Genomic DNA, 21,120 nt, shown 5'->3' with positions numbered 1-21,120 from the left:
GTTCTACTCTTTTAATTAGCTTCAGGTTTTTATTTCGACGGAACAGACGTTTAACTCCGAGTTTGAGGTGCATATGCAGCGTGGCATTCCTAATATGTTAACGACATTTATCTGCAGTCGTCGGAGCGATTTATCCTTGATTAGCGACGCTTTCGGAGCGGATCAATTTATAAAGAAATTTTTTCGAGTGTTGAGGGAGGTTCGCGTTTCCACACGGTGCGGTGAGGTAATAATCGTTTGCATAAGATTAACGGCGCTTCGAAGAGGAATGCTCAGAAGTGGCGTATAAACGGGCGGAAACAGCGCGTTCGGTTAATCGTGGAAACACCATAATAAAATAAGACGGCGTGCGCGCCCGGCGACGAAGCAATGGAGGCAACGAGGCAGGCGGTCGTGAATTTCGACGGCGTGGATCGACGACAATGCGTACCCGATCGAAAAGTCGTCGATTACACGATCGATCGGTGTGTAAGCCGAATAATTAAACGGCGTCGATCGCGTTGAGAAGGTGGATTAAGATATCGGCCCGCGTGTTTTCTTCCCGCGGGGCCATAACTCGCATAATTATTGCTCAACTATCGGCCGGGGCTGATAAATCGTTCAATGTCGTTGCAGCTGCGCGCGTACTCGAACAGTGTAAGAGCGAACGGGAGCGAGAGAGAAAAGTCATCCAATTACGCGTTTTTCTTTTTTGGTCGTATCGCGACCGATAAAAGTATTTACAGATGTTTATGCTCGCTTATTTAACGTCTATTTATAAACGATCGAAAGCGAGCGATTCTCATCGTGTCCCTCGATCGATTCCTCTCCCCGCGAAACGACTGTCTCGAGGGAAAAAAAGTATACGCGTGTCGTTATCGTTAATTACATCGAAAGCGGCAGATAGAAATATAAACCGCTCGGTGAATATCCTGATAGCCGCCGGCGGGCACCGAGTTCGCAATATTAATCATGTTTGCGCAGATTTGTTCGAATGGTGCAAAATTATCGGCTCGTTATTTCCGTGCACGCATTGCATAATAATTATCTGCGGCAGCGCGATAACGTCCGGCCCGCCGGCCGTTAATTAACGCGATGCGGACGGATCGATCGAAAACGCGTTTTCATCCCTCCCGATTTTGCGACGGATTTTTATGGCCGAGCCGAGCCGAGCCGCCGCGCCAAGCCGCAACGCGCGTTCACTCCGAAATTAATTTCCTCCGTCGAATTTATGAGCCGACGAACCTGAATCTCCCTCCGCACGCTCGTCGGACCGTCGCGATTACCTTTCGACCAAAATTAGGCGTTTTACGGGGTATTTTGTTGAGAGACCAACACGATTTTAATGCCTACCGCAGAAAAAACCGGCAAGCATCGGCGTCAGCCGTGAAATTTCTAAAGAACGCCTCGGGGCTTGCGAATTCCAAGCGTAAACATTTATGCACAAAGCTGACAGGAATTTATCCCTTTGCATTCCCAGCTTTTTCAATTTCAGAATCCGGCGATTTCATTCAACTTCAAACATTTTCTAAGCAGGAACACGTGAAATCGAACGTATCTCGATGTACCAAATTCAGATTGCATTTGTTTTGATTCGAGAGCGTTCTCAAGAATTTATCTCTCAGAAATAAGTAAATTCAGCTGTGTTTTTATATGGATATGTGTGGTGAGAATGAGAAAGAAACACATGTATAATGAGTGAGAGGCAAAATGTATGAAGTGAATTTCATTGAACGAAATAAAGAGATGAGTGTGCATGAGGGAGCGTTTTGTTTGGAGAAATTATCAGTCGTTGATTGAATATCGTTTTTGTAACACGTAATATGTTTTGTTAAATATATGGTTGGCTTATAATGATTGGTAATACCATCAACTGCTTTAACAGTTTTGAATTACGGTGTGGTGATTTTTAATGGCGCCCCGGAATCACCATTTGATTGTACAGGCTTGAGAACACTTTCGAATGAAACTGCAATTAAACGAAAATTACAAATTAAAGATGCTCGAAATTCCGTTGGTCGTACAAGACCGACTATAGAGAAGTACATATCTTGTCTACAGTATCGTTTACAAATATTTTATTACTGTCTTTTATTAATGGCTACGTGAAAATTTTCTTCCGCCCAGTTTCGTGTTCACGATCGATAAATTACTCGATCGCCGGTCGCACACGCGTTTCACCGCAATCAGCGCTGTTTGATCCTTAATTTATACGGTTGGCCCATGTGTCGGCGAAACGGTGCCGATCGAGTAGCCGACGTCGGTGAAATTGAATCGTAAAAAATAAAATGTCCTGGTTTACGTGACCGTTTCATCTCCTCGACGATGCATACGGACTTGTTGATCCCCGATGATTGACTCGTATCCCAGCAATTAGCCGAGTTTCGTTTCGTTTCGATGCCAGACGTGTTTCTTTTTCACAGCGAACCACGTCGAAATTACGTCTCTCGCAATCGCATTCCGAATATTAATAGCGGTCGATGCGTTCTTTGACTCAATGCGAACCATTACACAAGATGGCAATATGTTACTTTGTCCACTATCGATATTACTGCTTAAGTATGTCTATCGAGGATGAAAAATAGACAAGGCTCTATTGATTTCGATCTTGTGCAATTTTTATCACAATATGTGCTTGCATCAAGAAATGTACAGAATCAATTTCCATGCAAGGAACTTCATCATTTCAATAATTATGAGATGAAAAATATAAAACTGGTCATTTGACCGGTAGTGTCAATGGTAGATTCAAAGTACGCTACGTTGTAGATATTACGCTTGCCCCGCATAGAAAATGGCGGATACAGCTGAAAGTCGGTGCAGGCGAAATCGTTGGCTTGATCGAAGTAAGGTAGATGAATGAAGCACCGTTTTTCCTGAGAATTAACGAGGAAGCTGGAGGATCATTTACGGGGAAGATGGCAGTCAGATGAACGTTTACGACGCCGTTTTGGGAGTTCGATTCGCGCTAATTGCGTGTCCGGTGAAGGTAAGAGCGAAAATTCGCGGGACAATGTCCGCGACGGTGTTCTGCGGACCGGTGGAAAAAAGGTGGGCATCGATCGGTTAACGATCCTCGATCGAATCGGATCGGATCGGGAGGGAATCGGTAGAGTACCCAGAGCGTGGTAGCGGGATCGGGATCGGGATCGGGAACGGCTGGGTCCTTCGCAAAAACGGCAGCACGAGGTCCGTCCGAGTCGAAATGATGAGGATTTCGCGGCAACCGCGGGGCAACGGCGAATTCCGCGCGCTAATTAACGATCGGGGCAGCGACAAAAAAGGGAACGGGGCCGGGCCGGCACGGCGCGCGGCATTGTCGAGCGGATCTGTCGCGACATCGGCGTATTACGTCCTCCATTCTGGTTGCTGGTGCTCGGTGGCGTGCTGCGCTCGCTGCGTTGTTGTCTTGTGTTCCCCGTTTCGCCGGCATATCGAGCGACTGGCCGGCCGGTTAGCGGTTCGCCAGTCCGCTCACATAACCGATCAATATGTTCCTCTTAGACGCTAATTAATTTCTGCTAATTAAACGCTCGCCAGGATCGCCCGGGGGAAATACATATATCTCCTGCGCCTGCGAGTCCCCACGTAGTCGAGTATCCGAGTAATCGCGCGTCGACAAAGCACCTGTGCGTCCTCTTGCGTCATTGTGCCTCCAAATCGAACCGATTTTTACACTTCCTTCCATGCTTTATGGTCTGTGAGCTTCGAGGAAACAATTAACGCACTATCTACCGGCGATTATTCGATAATTTTTCAAAGTCCAGGGTCTATGGCAAAGGTTTTTTAGCTACCTTTTACGAATTTTACGATTTTAAGCTTAATAGGCTTCCGGTAGGTGTTAAGAAAAAGTGATTTCGATCGCTGGTGCAGCAATGAGATATTATGTACTTCAACTTCACAGTCCAGGGAGGATCCAACGTTACATTGTGTAGCACTGCCTTCGCTCCGCTGGAGCTCAAGAACAGGTTCGTAGGTTCGAACAATTAGCCATATTTTTCTACAGCTCACGAAGTTCCAGAACATATGAAGTAACTTCCTGCACTTCTATTCGGATGCGGCATTCCGTGTTTCAACGATACAGCTCAAAGCTGTGGGATAGTATTCAGGTTGAAGAGAAAATAATTTCTCTCGTTGGAACTGTAACGAAATTTCGTTCACTTTGACTTCGTTGTCGTTAAAGAATCATGTCTCGTGTCTCTACCAGAATCGACAACCAGTTTCTGAACTACCCAAATTCATAGTCATGATTTTTGCAATCCACAAAATAAAAGAAAAGTAATCCTACCGCGATATGAACGTTTTTCCGAAGGAAGAATCTAGTATGAACACAAATTGCCCCACGGAGCACCGCTCCAGCTCCGTCGGAGCCGCGAGCGCCGAAGCCACGCCCTCGCGAATACGGTCCACAAAGAACGAAGAGAAACACAGCAAGAGTCTCCGGATACCAAGAATGTTTCATCTTTGACCCTCGGAAATAAAATTCGCATCCTCCCGGTCCAATTAGACTGCCGATCGACCATCCTAATCACCGATCAAGGTTGTACGATTAAAAAATAACACCGCGTCCGAGGTTTACAAGCGTTGCGAGTAGAAGTGTCCTGTGTTGAACGGATGGATCAGATAAGAGGCTCTCATGCCCATCGAACCTCGTCAAACATGCAAATTCGATCCTCCACTTAGTCTCCGGTAACAGTGTTAATTGCCATTTATTGAATCCTGTCTCGGTCCGGCGCAGTCGCAGCTTTTCGCCGTGGAATCCGAGTGAAATTCGATGCTTGTAAAAATCGTCCGGAGATAAGACAGCGCGTGAGTCGCGCGCGTTTCACAAAGTAGCCTGTACGCGGATCAATTCGAGAGGCCGGTTCACCTTAAAATCACAAGAAAGTGTACCACAGAAGCTCGTTAAACGTCGCAACGAACACATCCAGCCTGGCCGTGATATCGGCGTGGCGAATCATTCGCGCCGGCAGATAAATAGTAATCGCCGGTAATTAATTGTAGAAAGCGCGGAAGCGCCAGATTATTGATCGGGGCCCCGGTGGGGAGGGTTGATTTACAAGTTAATCAACGTTGAAAATATTTAATGAAGACGTTCCGGAGCGCGTACCCCGGTGTCGTAAAGCGACCACGCGCGAAGGCGCGAGATACGCCGCGCCGATCCTCCCGAGAGAGCGAGTCAATCAACGAGCAAACCCAGCCGCAAAGATCGGCCATGATGCTTGCGCAGGACGCAAGCGTATTTACGGTGCGTGCGCGCCGACACGCATATCGCCCATAAATCATGCGAGCATTTAATTAGCAGGAATTAATTGCCGTTCAGAAGAAACACCGCGAGCCGGCGGCCGGTTATTAGCAAGATACGCGGGTCTGGCCGCGATACGCGAATTGTCAGCGCGATATCAAGCGCGTCCCCGAAGACAAACCCGTTCCAGCTATGCATTTCGCTGACCGATCAATTTATGGCGCCCATGGTCCCACTTCGACCGCGACACATTCGTTTATTCACCCACTTTTATCCGGTCCGGCAATAAGTTTGTTCACGTCGGCGGGCCAGTCTTTGCTGCAACGTTCTCCGACACTGTTGCTTGTTTTCCATGCTGTGCATGAACGTAACGAATTAACCCCTTGCCCTATCATTTGCTCTACAGCTGCAGTGACACAACTTCTTTGTCGCTAACAGCTTTCTAAAAAAAAAACGCCTTCTGGCCATATATTCTCTAATGGCTGAATAGCCTAAACGAAATCAATAACGTGTTTAATAGACCGTGTTCGATGTCCAGAAATGCTTCTCCCCTTCTGTATCAATCAGTTCTCTCTGAGAATTGTTGAATTTTGGAGCTTAACCCGTTGTACTATTTTCCATTCCAAAAATGATTATTAATCTCCTACACACAGGAATAAAATTCTATTTTATCGTTGTCGAAGTTCAGGGATGTTCAGGCATCACACAGAATATTCATCTCGTGTCAGGTGATGCTTCCACGTTTCTAGAAGAGGTAAAATGTCAATGGAACAGAAAAATTAGTTTGTGAGGAGACTGTTAACATAACTGCAATTCAAAGGTCGGTTAAAAAATTGAATGGAGACGATTTCGACCGGGACAATGACCAAAAATGAAGTTACAGTCTTATTTAGATGAATGTCGACGACAGGTCGAAGTCGTGTAAAATTTCTAAAGTGAACGTTCTCGAGCAACGCGTACAGCGTGAAGTGTGCGTGCGGTATTTGACAAATTGCAGATTGATAATAATCATTTTTCCGAGTGACAGATACGCGTTATCAGTTCACGAAGGAAAACGCGTGGGATTTGGTGACGGCGCTCTGCAGGAATCGGCCCGACGATTTTCCGCGGTGTAACTCACGGCCGACTGTTAATTAACGAGCGAGCCGCGGCGATTTTATGGCCGTTCGATTTCACTCGATCTTACATCGGCACCGACTAATTGCTCTCCGCTATCTGCGGGCCACTGTGCCCGTAAAAGCACGGCCGCGATTCCGGTTGCTTGTCTTATCAGCGCCGACGTTTCTTTCGTCGCTGATTTAATAACAGTCTTTGCACTTTCCGGGGACGAACGGTTTTTCTCGGCGTCCTCGTCGATCATCTGGTCAGCGAATCTTTGGACTTTCACTTCGTAAAAGTGCCACGGTGATCGAAGTAACAGTATCGTCGATACCCGGTCTTATCGGACGGCTTATTTAAACTTCGTTAAACACCGTCAAATTTCGTCAGACCGATCCTTAAATCGGTGTTTCAATCTCCCTCGAAGGAGATCCATTAACGGAGGCACGGCCGAGGACTGGTTGAACACCTTGCGATGATTTCTGATGTCTCAATCGTTCTCAAATTTCATCAAACTGGCTTTTAAAGCTTACAGCGCGTAGAGATTGTGGAGTGATCATGAACTGTAGATCTGTATGCAAATGTTTAAAGATGGACACGAACCGGTCTCGACGAGCAACTTTTATAAATGAACAACGGAATTCCAAATTAGGTTCACGATTATTGAGACTGTAGAAGCGCATCCAATGAATTAATAAGGATATAAGGTGGAGTGGGGTAAGTGCGTCAACGGGGCAAGTGCGTTAATTGATTATTTTTATTATAATATGAACGAAATTTCTCTAGCTTGTATTTATTAATGTAGTATAAGTTAGTATGAACTATTTGACATAGATGCCGCCCCAGAATAAAGGTGTTTTCCTCGCTTAAATCAACCAATGCCAAACAGTCACGTGCGAGGTACACGTACAACTTTGAGGTTAGCCTGAACGTGCAGTAGTTTACAAGTTATTAATAGATCAAAATTAGAATCCTGCATAATACTAATTCATCAGTAATAACTGTGGCAAGAGTTTGATACCAAGAGCGTTAAGTTTTTACATACCAGAGTGAAAATACATCAGTTTAAAGTCCAACTTTGCAAAAATTAGGGCTCACTTACCCCACTCTACTTTACTAGATCCCAATACATACATATAACACAATCGGTATAAAAAGATCGCACTGTCGTATAATTGAATTTTTACTGAGAACGTAAGGAAACTCCGTAGACGATCGTGAAAGTCGAACAACTGGCTAATGAGGCAGGATCGAGAGCATCTTGGACGAACGTTTCGAAGGGGGATGATCTCCGGCGCGCGTCACCAATCAATATGTTCTTCTCTGTGTCGCTAATTAATTTCTGTTAATTACCGTGCGCGCAGAAATGCCACGATTATTGCTGCGCCCGGCTAACGAGCCAGGCTGGTATTGGGGCTCGATGCCGAACGCATTGTTCGGCGTCTTTGTCGAATATTCCCCTCCGGTAACGGCGTCGTTTCGCCCGAAAGGTCGCAGCGATCGTCTCGACGACGATTCCCAGAAACGCACGTTAATTAACGCATTAATAATTATGCCGGTGTACGAGACCAGCCGAAGCTTCCCTCTATGTGTCATCGAGCGCGTCGGATAATTGGCGCGAAAAATCGAGCCGAATCGATATCGATTCATGGCTACACCGGATATATGAGAAAGACAGAGAAAGAGACGGCCGTCGCGTAAGCATTATTTTTCGGCGCTCGGCACGCTAATTGATCGGCTGCTTAATTAGGTGAAAAGGAATTCCGAGGAATTCGACCGGCTCCGATATCGAGATCGCATTATCTCCGCGATATTATTTCCATCGCGTTTCGGCGGCGTCGCGCGGCTTGTATGAACTTAAAAGGTATCGATGTGTCATTTTTACATATGCCCCACTTGTAACCGAGCTTGATATTGCGTTACACGATACTACGCGCTCCCGAGAGAATACATACATATGTATAACGCGAGGATCAGTGAATTTCAAATTTCGCGCGAACACTCCAAAGTTGTCTTTGTCATAGCCAAATCATTCCTCCATGGAATTTAAATTATTGAATTAAGACTGAATGAAAAAATGAAAATATTTCGTTAGGAGCTGTTGCAGTCTCCTTAGACTCGTTGGTATTGTAGATGTTTATTGATGAAGATCGATAAGGAAGGGAGAATCAGGAATGGTTTCACAGCAATTAACGATGTCGAGGGGCGGTTTTCCGGAAAAACGGCTCGCGGCCATAGGCATCGCCGGTTCCGCGGCGAAACACACGCCGTTCGAGGATAATTACGGCCGCGGAGGGATGATGAATCGTTCGAAATATTTTGTGGAACATCATTGGACGCGGGACGGGCGTCGTTAATTCATTGCTGGTCGCGCGGACGCCGGCAGATAAATGCGTGCTGGCCGACGGTGGCGTTCGAGCGTTATAAATGACGTCCGTATTCATAATTTTCGAAAGCCGCCGCCCAGAAAGGCCCCTCGACTATCTATCGGCTGGACGTGCACCATCCCCCCCCCCCTATGACTCGCTGATAAGTCCCCGGGTGGGGATAATGGACTTTTTTCAGCTAATTTCCTAATTTTTAACGATTCCTTAATTATACTCCTCGCTACGCGCCTTTTAATACTTTCTGTCTCGGCGTTGACACTTTTTTCGTCGACAGCTGACAAGCTGGGCCCCCTGAAAACCCACAGAATTTTTTCAAAAGGGGTACAATCCGGTTGTGTGCATTACTAATTAAGTTGTACCAGCGTCATTTGTTTCGTTCGTGTGGATAATTTGGCATGAGCGTGTCAACTTGGAGTATACGTTAAAATGTTACTGTTTGGAGCAGAACAATTTAAGTGTGTCGAAAACCGCCACAATTATTAGCGATAATGATGCATTGGAAATCAAAGGGGGATGAAGATATAAGCTGTAGAAGCGCCCTGGGAATTTTTATTTAATTGAATGTGGTGTGTGAAATAGATTAGGGGTGCGGGGGTTGCTCCTTGATTTTCTCGTCGAATGAAATTGCGAATACACGATTCTAATGAAGAAGAACATGTTTGATAGAAATATGTATATTGGATTATTGTGGAAATTTTAGACGAAAGAAAACATTTTTCCTCTTGAAGATAAATAATTGAACTGTACGGGAAGCCATTTCTTGATTTGGGAATTTATTACTTTAAACAGTGTATCAAATGCGTTGGCCTTCAAAGAGGAGAAAAGTATAGCAAGGTGCAGCCCGAAGAATTATTATTTAATAGAAAATGAACCGTCGAGTGGATTTAGTGGAAGCGTGTTGGGTAACTGCCAGTGTCGGTGTTCGATTACAAGAATGTATATTTTGTGCTAAGCAGGCCGTGAAGGATGATTTCGCGTACATGCGCCGTAAATTACGAGTATGCTGCACCACGCGTTGGTAACAGAGTCATGGCGACATTGCTCCTCTAATTTGTTCGTTGAATCGCGATTGCCGATTCCTAAATGAAATGCAAAGCGGCTACAAATGGGAATGCGATCCACGAAAGTTCAGCTCATGGACGCAAAAGGAATATAATGGACGCCCGGGAAAGTTCATTGCTCACGCAACAATGAGTCAACGCGTCCATTTGGAAATTGAATTATTTAACAACTCCGTTAGAAAGTCCCGAGCACCAGAAAAACAAAGGGCGAATTAACTTTGACCGCGGAGGAGGAAAAGCGAAAGCAAAGCGCTCGAAACCAATTTTTCTTTCTAGAATCAACTTCTGCGGATCAATTTACATTGTAACCCAGAGGTAAATTCTTTAGTTGCGATACAAAGGAGATCAAAATCTCATTAGTAGACTGCGGATCTTTATGAAATAATTTATAAAATAAAAATGTTTTGCGTCGATTGTGTGAAGCAGGAATAACATAAAAATTGATTTCATCCCTTAACGACTTTGTTACATTAAAAGCAACATTACAACATTCTTGAATTTTAAAAATCTTTTACTGTTTTATATTTAGTCCAACCAATTTCTTCATAAATGCATAAAGATCCGCAGTCTACTCATTAGACATTTTAAAACATTCGATTACTGGATTTGTGTGATGCATTTATGGCAAGAATGAACAGGTGAGAAAAGTATTTAATGTTCTTCACACAGAATTGCGAGCATTGAATTAAAAATTTCTCTCACGCATCGTCTAGCGAACTAATCTGTCTAGCGTCTCTAAGAGGATCGAAGTCGTTCGATCCAATGTTGGAAAAGTTATTCCCTTTTAAAAAGAGCCTGAATGTTAGTAGGGGTAGAGATAATTTTAGAGAAGTCTGATGAGAGAAACCATAGGCATCGCTCTCTCAATATAACATTATAGATTATTAATGCTAACGAGATCGAATGTTCCGCAGCGGGAAGCGCTTTGAGGTTAGGTGCAATGGCGCCGGCGTCAAGGGGCCGCGCGCAGCTCGCGTTTCGTTACGGTGTAATAAAGACGTTATTATTATTATCATCATCGTCGGCGATATTGCGTTCGAAAAACTCGTTCGCCTCGCCTAATCAGCGAGCAATCGGGGTGGCTCGGGAAGAAACATGGTTCGGGAATGACTGCGCTAAGATAATTCCGGTCGAGAGGAGACGCAGGTAATTGGTCTCGCGCTCCGCGAACGAAAAAGAGGTGGTCGGGAACGGGGGACGGTAAAGGAGGGCGAAAGATGCTCCGGTCCCTCTCTACGGGGCGAGAGGGAGGGACGGGGGAAGCGGAGAGGCGAGCGGTTTGTCGTTATCATCCGCAAAAACGGCCGGTGGATGACGTTGGCCAGGAAGCTGGGTGTGCCAGGGCGAACCTAACAAGGGCAGTTTTTACCCCGGCTTGAATGCATTATGGATGGCCCGAGTTATGTATGACTCTATCATGCTCCGGCTCGTGTATTACCGAGCCTCCCGCTGCTCCACCCCCTTCGCCGATCCGTTTAGGCAGCGAAGGTTCAACCTCCGACGCCGTTCTCTCCTTCCTCGAGTTTTCTACAAGGCGAGAGAGACCGCTCCCGTAATGGTCCTAGAGATTTCATTCTTGGAAACGCAACGAGTTTCTCGTTATCCGTGCAATTTCGCCGGGTGTTGCCTCGGACACCGCTTCGCTGATTTCGGTGGAAATCATTCTAGGATCTTCAGAGATCTTCATTTTAGAACCTTTCCAGCATACTACCCTCAGACAGTTGTACTGACTAAGATCTAAATAATATAATCGTTGATTAACATCTTTTCCCTCTGGTGGTTCTTGAAAGATTCAAGATGTATTCCCTCCCCAGTATTCAGGCAGTGTAAATTTATTCCTGAACTAAATAATTATTGTTCAACATCCACTCACTCTAGTAGTTTTCAAAAGACGCACGATGTAGTAACCTTCGGTCAGCGTAAATTTATTCCCCAACTAAATAATAATTGTTGAACATCTATCTCGCCGATCCGCGATCTCGGTATACTTTGTTCACGGGAACGAGAGACGGTGATACGATCAAGGCAACTTTGCAATGATAATAAGCGAGGAAAACCGTATTCATTCCAAGTACGAAACCACGGGGGAACAATTCAGAACGCGAGGATGAGCGCCGAACAGTGAATGAATAAGAAAATCACGGGCGTAGTAAAATAGGTGAAGGCAATCAAGAAATTCCAGGTAGTTCGAAGGAAATTGTTTCCATCAGATTAGGAAATTTATTGGATACCTCTGGGATAACAGAATGCCGTGGAAGCGAAAACGGGATCCGATTCCAGGGCTTTCGATCCGAAAACATTCGGAGAGACACGGTCTACCGGTCGGCTCCCGAAAATGCTCAGGTGCGCAGAATTGAATCGTTGCCCTAAAGGAAAACTCGTAGCTCCAGTGGAGGACGCGGGTAAAAATTTTAATTGGACCCGACGGTACACGTGTCGCGGGAGAGGGAAAGGAGCAGACAGAGGGAGCGAGAAAGAGCAAGAAAGAGCAAGAGAGAGAGAGACGAAAGTCACGAGCCGAGGAAAGGTATCTGTTAAGAGGCCGGTACAAACCGGCCGCCGTTAAGGTAAAATCGTCAATTAAGTCTAACAGGCGTGGATGTTAGGACCGAGGCACGAGGCGGGGCGTATCGCAGCGTTCTCCGCGGCTAGATCGATCCGCGAATCGATCCCGGTAGCGAGGCCACCTTTAATTGACCGATTATTTCGCGCCGTTGACGCATTACCGTCCCTTCAGACCCAGGACTTAACGAGTCCCTGGCGAACACGGGATGACGGCGCACGGTCGTTCCACGGACGACTCCAGCTGAGAGCAAAATTATTTTTGCTACCCTATTTTTACCTCTATCTATATTACCCAAGCAAAATTATTTACTTGCTTTTACCCGCGAGCAAATAAGAACCGGTGGACGCACGGAAGTCCATTAACACGCTGACCGCCCACTCGGCGACCACAAAAATTCGATAAAACCAGAGCCGTGTATTTCAGAAAACAAAGATTAAGAAACTGACATTTCTCGTGTTGGTAACTGCAGAAATGAATTTTGAAATCTGTATGTGTAATATTTTTTAATTTAATTACAGTGCTATTTGTTTCCGCTCTGATATCTTCGGCGATTTTCCTCGTCGTCGACGCGGAATTCAGAGTCATTGGCTTCAGAACGGAAGAACAAATGTTGGACGGTGTAGTTTTTTAAATTGATTTATTCGATTCTTCCGTTTACTCGCCAAATTATGCTGGTGCACGCGATATCCGTTCCGACGTTTCATTCGTCCCGTTTCGAGACTAATTAGCTCGCGTTTTCCGCGCATCTATCCGCTCGCGTATCTATTCTCTGCTCACTATGTGTATACATTGTTCCCTCGGGTTTTTCTAAGCAATGATAAAATTGAAATATTTATTAGCATGCTTAATCGCCAACGCGAAATTTATAGCGTTTCTGTGTATAGAGGAGCACAGTAAAGATTGTGATTAATGGGCCGTAAAACGTCTTCCGGAACGTCGTAAAAGAAGATAATGATTTCGTCGGATCACCAAGGTAAGAAAAGAAATGTCTTCGTTACAGTCTTCCTCGGTGAATACGAGGTTTCGCGGAGGATAATTGCTTGTTCGCAAGCTTCGACAATTACAGAGACACTTGTACTATTATTATTATCACCTGAAAATTTTCGTAATCGCGCGAAGTGCGATTTAGAAGGATAGCTTCGCGTTTATGGCGAACGGAGTTCGGTATTATCAGCGAATAGACAGTAATTACTTCGCGTATTGGTAGATTAACATTCTGGGGAGCGAACTACTCATATGAGCGTAGATACGAAGGCATTAAAATCATCGGTGAACTTTCTAGAAATCGGAGACACTCTAATTGGTGTCGAATCCCGCGTTAAACGCTCGAATAAAACACGTTAATGTCCACGCGGAGAGTGGAGATAGCGAGTCGTTGAAAATGACGAAGAATGCTAGTTTACAGCACACTGGAATCTCTGCTTTTATCAAATCGGGAGTAATTAACCCTTTGGTTTAGAGAGACCATTTGCATGCCACATTCGACTATTTTTACCTCGCCATCCTCAACATATAAAACAGTAATCTGATATCACTTTACGTTGGTTTTAAAACGATAAAAATTATATGAATTTTCATGGTTGCGTGTGTCGCGTTAATTTAAGCTTCGATTTCGAGCGTGCGCGGACCGATTCTTTTCTCTCCGAGGATCGTTAGGAGTAATCGGATGAATTATGGGATCCTTGAAAGATGTAGGATAATCTTGCGACATCGTTCCCCGGTGATTCGAAGTCGGTCTCGCTCGATCGACGCTTGTTTTTCCACCGCGATCGATGGAAGAGAGTTCCGTTGCGACAGAGTGTCCGTCTAACGAGCGATAAAAATCGGCTGTTCACCGTTCCCGGGAATCGGCCGGTAGGGTCACGCGTGTCCCGATAGCCTAGTTGCAGATCGGCACTGAACGGCAGGAACCGCAGGAATCGCATGATCTCTCGAACTGACGTTTGTGGAACGAAATCGAGAAAGATCGGCGATCCCGGCCGATTGAAGGGTGGCGTGCAGATACGGTCGGCGCGAAACTCTCGATCCTAGAACGCACGATAGACAACCGGCCCGGCGAAAAAAATTATGACACCGCTCATAGGCGAACGGATAAAACGGTCCCGCGTGTCGCGGTGAAGATAAACGTGACATTTTCGCGATTTAATTGGAACTGTCGCTTCGGAACCTTTCTCTACGACGCGCCGCGACGCGCCGTGGATGCACTTTTAAATAACGGGTATAATAAGAGAACGTCGAGCCGGCGCAAGAAATGTCAATTCACCACTCCAGCACGTAAATTGACCATTTACGCTGATAATTATCTTCTGTGTTCTCCTGTAACCTCCCGTTTGAGCGTCTAGAACCGCAGAGAAAAGTTTAGTTCTCGTGGAACGAGAATTCGTTTAGAGCTATCGCGATTTATATCACAAGTGGACAGCGAATTTTATGCGTTTGTGGCAACGACAGCTACAAATTTAAACGGTAGGAACATTGAAAGAATTGAAGAGTATCGATGCATTAGTTTTGTCCTAGTATTAACCCTCGGGCAGCTTTTTCACACGTATAAAATTAATGGCGCTCGAGACTATTCACAGCTTTATTTATCAGATGTTTAAAATATTTCTCACAGACCGTCTTTCTGTTGTTCCTAACGAAACATTTCAGTCATTCAATTCAATTTCAATTCAGTGTTCAGTCATTCGGTTTAATAAAACAAATTTTTATTTGGTTCCAGCACATAGTAATTGATCCAGAAAATTTTTATTTTGCACAAAGTATAATGCGTGCTCGAGGAAAGTAGTCTATCTCCTCCTTTTCCATCAGATAGAAAACCAATCATTTAATCGTAGCGAGTTCAAAGTGAAGCTCTACCTCATGTAATTGCTCGATTGAAAAATGAATCCTTGAACTAACTAATGCAGTTTCGTTTTGCTATACCAATCGCTTCAATTTCGTCCGACGTAGTCAAACATTGTCGGGAATTTGCTCGCGAAGCGATCGTATAAACGGACCGGCGGATCAATTGGAATAAACCGGCGTGCGCAGCAGGGCCAAATAAAACGCATTCACAATTTCAATTTGTCTGTCCTTTCAATAGGAATAAAATCTATTTACTGGCTTTAAAAACGCGATTCGAGCCTCGCGCATTGAATATTCCTGTGTCGTTGGCGCGGTCGAATGGTCCTCGTACAGCCGATTTTATGGGTCTACCGTAGCTCATCGAGCGAACGCGCTCCGAGATTACAGAAATCATTAAAGCGAAGCCTCTCGGAGTGGCTTCGTTATCCGGGAAAATAAAGCCGCGACGAGTTTCTCGATGCGACGGCGTTCCGTGTGCACCACACACTGCCCTCTGGCTTCTGCTTTCTGCCTTGGCACAGGAAGACTTTTCCGAGGTAACAACTTCCGACTGGCAGCGTTCAATTACAGAGAGCAGCGAGTCGGACGGGGCAGCCCTCGCGAATACTTTAGCACGTAATTCCGATAATAACCGGGTTCTCGCGTGACCGGTGACACTAATATCGAGCGTTATGGGCCTGCGTGTCTCGAATGTCGTGCGAGCCGCGCCGGCAGCCTCCTAATCATCGACATTGTAAGCCGGCCGCCGCGCCGGGAAATCCTCGTCGATAGGCGAAAACGCTCCGCGGACCCGTAAATTGGCTCGATAAGTCGCTCCGCGAATATTCCGTACATCAACTTGAAAATTCAAGCGTTTAGGAGACCTTCCATCTTTAGAGGACCGTCTATCTTGCGTGACAACCCCGGCCACAGAGAAAACGAATATATCGTTCTGTATTTTTTATCATTCTTCGTACAGCTTATGTCAATAACTGGTTAAAAACTTTCAATTTCTTTTTCAAAATTATGTAATGCTTTTGCCGACCAATGGCTAGATTATTGTAAATCTTTATGTTCCTGAGTAATCACCAGACTGCGAATCTTTATGCAAAATAACAATTGTTTGAAATTGCAAGAAGCAGAAGATAGATTAAAATTTCTTTTTTTCTTTTATGTGGTCGAAGAAATTGAAAATAGTTTTAAACTGTTTTAAATTGCAGCAACTGCTTTTTCCATAAATGCATAAAATCCGCAGTCTAACGATCACACGGTCATTTACATTTGCGTCATAAAAATTTGCGTCGAGTCTATGAATATCGTAGTAGACTTTGGTTATGAACATAGGGCTTCCGTGGACGCTTAATAATTTCCTAAGCGCACTTTAGCGAAACATCATTGCAGTCTGAATGTTTGAATCATTTCATTTCTTATATTCTCGCTATTCCTCGAAGAATATAGTGTCTTTGGGTCAGAATAGAGACCAACGAATGCCGCCGACTACGTTCGGGTTTCATTTTTCACGCTCAAAGATGTTCGTCTTACTAGCGAGAGAAGCAATGCTCAACTGCGGCGATCGATTTGAAATTGCGCGAGTAATTAGGGCCACGAGGCGACCGCGGCACGCGGCTCTCGATAGCGCTCTCGTTGCTTGCGAGCCTGTCTCACGATCGATATCAACGCGTTACCGTCCCGAGATGCAGGAATATGATTTTTCTTGCCTGCTCGCGAAACACATGAGTCTCATAAATAAGATTCTACCTTCGCCTTCGTACGGTCCTTAGAAACGCGAGAGGTTCTTAGGTGAGGTCTCATCCGTTTTCCGTCTGCAGTCGTCGAGAAGTGTTTTCCATATAGTGACCAACAATGTTGCACTTATTACGTGTGGCTAATAAAGGGATTATAAGGTTGGTTCCTTTCTACGTGTTTGACCATGAAGATGATCCTTAATATTTGGGATCGACCACGGATTGCGCCCTGTCCTGAGCTCTTAACGATTGAACTCGTGTCGATAGATGGTCTGATGGATGCATTATCAGTTGACTTATTTGACGCAGGTTAGTCTCGCGTTAAATCGTCCAAAAGCGGACTATGCAGTTAGGCTTGGACCATGTTTCGCGTTGGGAGTAGCAAAGAGAGCCTTCCGGCAGGAAGATGCTTACCGTTTGGGCTGGTGGGTCCTCCGTGCGGCGTGTAGAGGTGTCCGTGAGGGTTGTGGGGGTGCGGGGGTGGGGGTAGCCACGCGAACCCCGCAAGGGAATGCGGAAATCCCGCGGGATTCCATCCGGGGGCGCCGGGTGCGCCGGCGAGGTAAGGCGGTCCCTGCGAGGGCCTCTGGACACCGGGATGGATCGGCTGCGGCACCACCGGGCTGGACTTCTCCTCCTTCTCCTGGCTGGCTTCGATGTCCCTCTCCAGCTCGCAGTCCGAGTCCATCACGTTTAGGTCCTCGGACTGTCCGACGCTTCTGATCTCTTGGTCCTCGAGGTCGAGGTGATCGCCGGTCCTGTCGCCCTCGAGGGACCGATTCGCCTCGGAGTCGCTTCTATCGTCGAGCATCTCGCGTCTGCTTGCTGGCGAGACCGATCGTGGGTTCGTGATCCTGTCGATCCTCTCGTCCTCATCCTGTCCCCCGCGTTGGATCATAGATTCGGCGATCCTGTTGGCCGGCGATCCGGCGGACAGTCGTCTGTCGTCCCTGTCCCTGTCCCGTTGCGCCTCCGAGTCTATTCTAATCGGCGAGGAGGATTTGTCGTGGCTGGTCGTCCGCGAGAAGTCCTTCACCGTGAGCATCTCCTGTCGGCCCGCCGACGGATGATCCTGCTGTTCCAATCTGCTCGAATGATGATGATGGTGGTTACCGAACGTCAACCCATGGGGGCTCAGCCTGGCGAGCAACTCTCGGCTCTGCAGCCTCTGCTGCTCGATCAACAGCTCGCGGTACCTGGCCTCCATGTCCAGACTCTTCTCGGACTCCAAACGGTCCTCGGAGTCTCGCCTGGCGAACGTGGCCCCGGTCACCGCCGTCTTCTTCATGTCACTCAGCAGAGAGTCCACGCTGAAACTGATTTTGCCGCTGCGCGGCTTCAGGTTCGACGAGGCCGATGTCGGCGTCGCCATGTCCACGTCTTCGCACAGCCGGTCGCTGCCGGTGCCTTGACCAGTCACAACCCCCTCGCTGCTGCTCATGATCCCTTCTCGCTTATCGAGCTTTCTACCGGGTGCGCTTCCAGGATACCAATTGCTACTTAACGGTCACCTGGCCAGTCTCCCGGTCCGATCGAACGCATCGCAAATAATTACACTTTGTACTACTACAGCGTCACTTTCTCGCGCGAGAAGACAGACTCAGTCTCCTCCAACCGGCCCGCGAACTAGCATCAATACAACAGCCAACTGGGACCTGTCATCGCAACAACGGGTCTCGAATCGTTCGCAATATCATCGGGAATGTTCACGGACTGCCATCCCGGGGTCCGTTATTCTCGGAACCCGGCGCATCGCCGCGAACCGACCGATCCGACACAAGCGGATCGTCCTCCCATTAAAGTCCGACAGCTGTCTGTCTCTCTTCAAGAGATCGACATGACGACTGCACCTTCAATCGACCGTTCCTCCAAAAGAAACTCACCCCCGAACGACGCGAGCAATCGCGCAACGATTCTATTATATCTTCGCGTGGCTCCGCGTAGGAGGATCCACAATGTCTGTGGACACTATGGGCAGCCTGGGACACTGTCACCGTGTCGAGTCATCTCCGTCGATGAAGCGTATCGGGCATCGTAGCCCGGAGATAAGTCCGTGTCAGGTCGGATCAAGCCTAACGACAGTTCTGTCTCGGGTTTCGAGGAGAGTCAACGGCGCGGCAGAGAGACGATGGTGAGAGCCGGCGGAAGGGAAGAAGCTGCTCTCTATCGGACGGATAACGTCCCCGTGTAGCGAGTAGCGAGTAGCCAAGGCTCGCGGCGGCACGGTCCCCCGCTGCACTGTCACAAGCGCGTCACAACCGTCGGATACGCGGGGGGGCTTCGGTGTAATCTGCGTAATCTGCCGCGTGGTGGCCACTGCTGCCGCGGAAACGACACTGATTACCGAGCTCGGCTGCGGAGAGGCCTGCCGACGCGAGAGGCGAGGCGAGGGGGCGAGGCGAGAGGCGAGGCGTTTCTCTCTCTCGGCGGCCGGCGTCGCGGTGCTCGCCGCCGCTGAACGCGCGCCGCCCCCGCGGAACCCGTGAAACCGGTACCGTGTCGCTTCGTCGGCCAATAAGGGCCGTTTCAGTCACACTACGATCCTAACCCGGACCCCTCGAATGTGGGCGTGTCGCGGCGGCTCGAACCTGACCAATCGCAACGCTACGGATTGCTCCGTGCCCCCTCTCCATCCGTCCGGTGGCCCCAGAGTTGTTCGGCGACCCCCTCCGCTGCCAGATGGCGCTGCCAGCTTCTGGCACAGCCGCTCCGACGACGCGCAATGCGCTCGCCCTCGCGTGTGGGGATGAAACGACGACACGGTGGGGGAAGGTCGGGCCACAGGGGCTGAAGCGGAACGACGGGGCGGACAGGGGGATGATGAGGCAACTGCTCGGGGAACGTGACGACTCCTAATTGTCTAATTCCCGGGGACGATGCGCGAATTGATTGGCAATCCTCGTTCCGCGGCTGTGTTCGTAAGCGACGCGCCAGCGCGCCTCGAATCCCTCTGTTTCCCGCCCTCCCGCCTTCCCTCACGAGCTGCTACGTGTATGTACAAGCGTGATGGGATAATGACGTTGTCGGAATGCCTCCGTTCGCTAGCAACCGCCAGATTTTCCCCGGAAAAAGTTCTCGCGCTGTCTGCAAGGGGTTGCTTCTCTCGCTCGAGCCTGGGATTGGGCGTATTGAAGGGTAAATGATTGATGGAAATTGAAAGCTTGATTGACAGGTTTTTGATGTACTTGTTGTGGATTTTAAAACTGCCAACTGATCGGCAGGGTGGTGACAACTGCCCGGGCGGGGGGTGGCGATCGACTAATACAAAGGAATCGAGGGACTTTGTGGATTATTGCTTCGATCTAACGGTATCGCCCGTCGATAGCTGTGTCGTCAAAGTTATCAAACCCAGGGGATTGCTCTCTTGTTGGTCACTTCAGTGTCTCAATAAGCATTCTACAACAGACAGTATAAGGAATACGCTCAAGATTTTAAAATGGTTCGTCTCACGAGGTGATCTCAGGAAATCGAGTGAGTTTGTGGAGTTTAGCTGAGCCCTGACAACATTATTGTCAAATAAGATAGCTTGCTTCAATGATTAATCCAAAACAGTTCCACTGGCTGGGCAAGCTTAAAGTCCGTCATGATGAAATTAATTACAACTAGTAACGGACGAGTCCTTGTCGAAGAGCCGACGAACCCCCGCCAGGACTTTCAGTTTACCGACTCTTCACAATGTTGTTATATACCAGGCAAACAGTATTTTCGGATTAATGTAATCCGATTGACAGGTTGCTGGTGATAGTCCGCAGTGACAGCTAAAGCCGTGACGCGTCTTGTGGGAGGGTCTGGAAGAGGAACGAGGGAAGACGAGCAGACTTTCCCGTCGCAGACTTGGGAGTCAAGCCGATTAACCAAAATCTTGTTAGAACTGCACGACAGGAAGCCGCGGGGTGTCTTCTGACGAATGCGAAGGACCTAGGGGAAGACAATGTTCGCAGGATAATAACGAAACTCGTTTTTCAACCCTGTTCGCTTTCCAAAGAGATTGTTTGCAAAAAATAGAACTTCTAGGCACCATCAAAGCACGTACTGCGCCTTAAAATAGAAACCCTACTGAAATTATTAGTTAGTAAAGATTTTATGCATTTACAACAAAAATGGTTAGGTGCAATTTAAAACAGTAGAATGATTAATATTAATGATAATATTATTAACGAGAGAAAAATCTGGCAGCTATCTTTCACAGTCGATGCAGACAATTTTTATTTTGCATAGA

The 21,120-nt window shown here is 47.2% G+C and overlaps 1 protein-coding gene across 1 annotated transcript in view; it reads right to left on the bottom strand.

The window, feature by feature from the left end:
* Window positions 1-19,354, bottom strand: part of Msx (homeobox protein Msx) — a 52,150-nt gene extending 32,796 nt beyond the window's left edge. Inside the window, exon 1 of the mRNA XM_076423082.1 lies at window positions 17,316-19,354. Within this exon, the coding sequence (XP_076279197.1) occupies window positions 17,316-18,342 (1,027 nt within the window). The 5' untranslated portion in view covers window positions 18,343-19,354. The remainder of the gene's footprint in view (window positions 1-17,315) is intronic.
* Between the last annotated feature and the right edge of the window lie 1,766 nt (window positions 19,355-21,120).

Source organism: Lasioglossum baleicum, chromosome 5 (assembly GCF_051020765.1).
Source record: "Lasioglossum baleicum chromosome 5, iyLasBale1, whole genome shotgun sequence".
NCBI classification, from domain to species: Eukaryota; Metazoa; Arthropoda; class Insecta; order Hymenoptera; family Halictidae; genus Lasioglossum; species Lasioglossum baleicum.
This window is presented reverse-complemented; position numbering and strand designations above follow the sequence as displayed.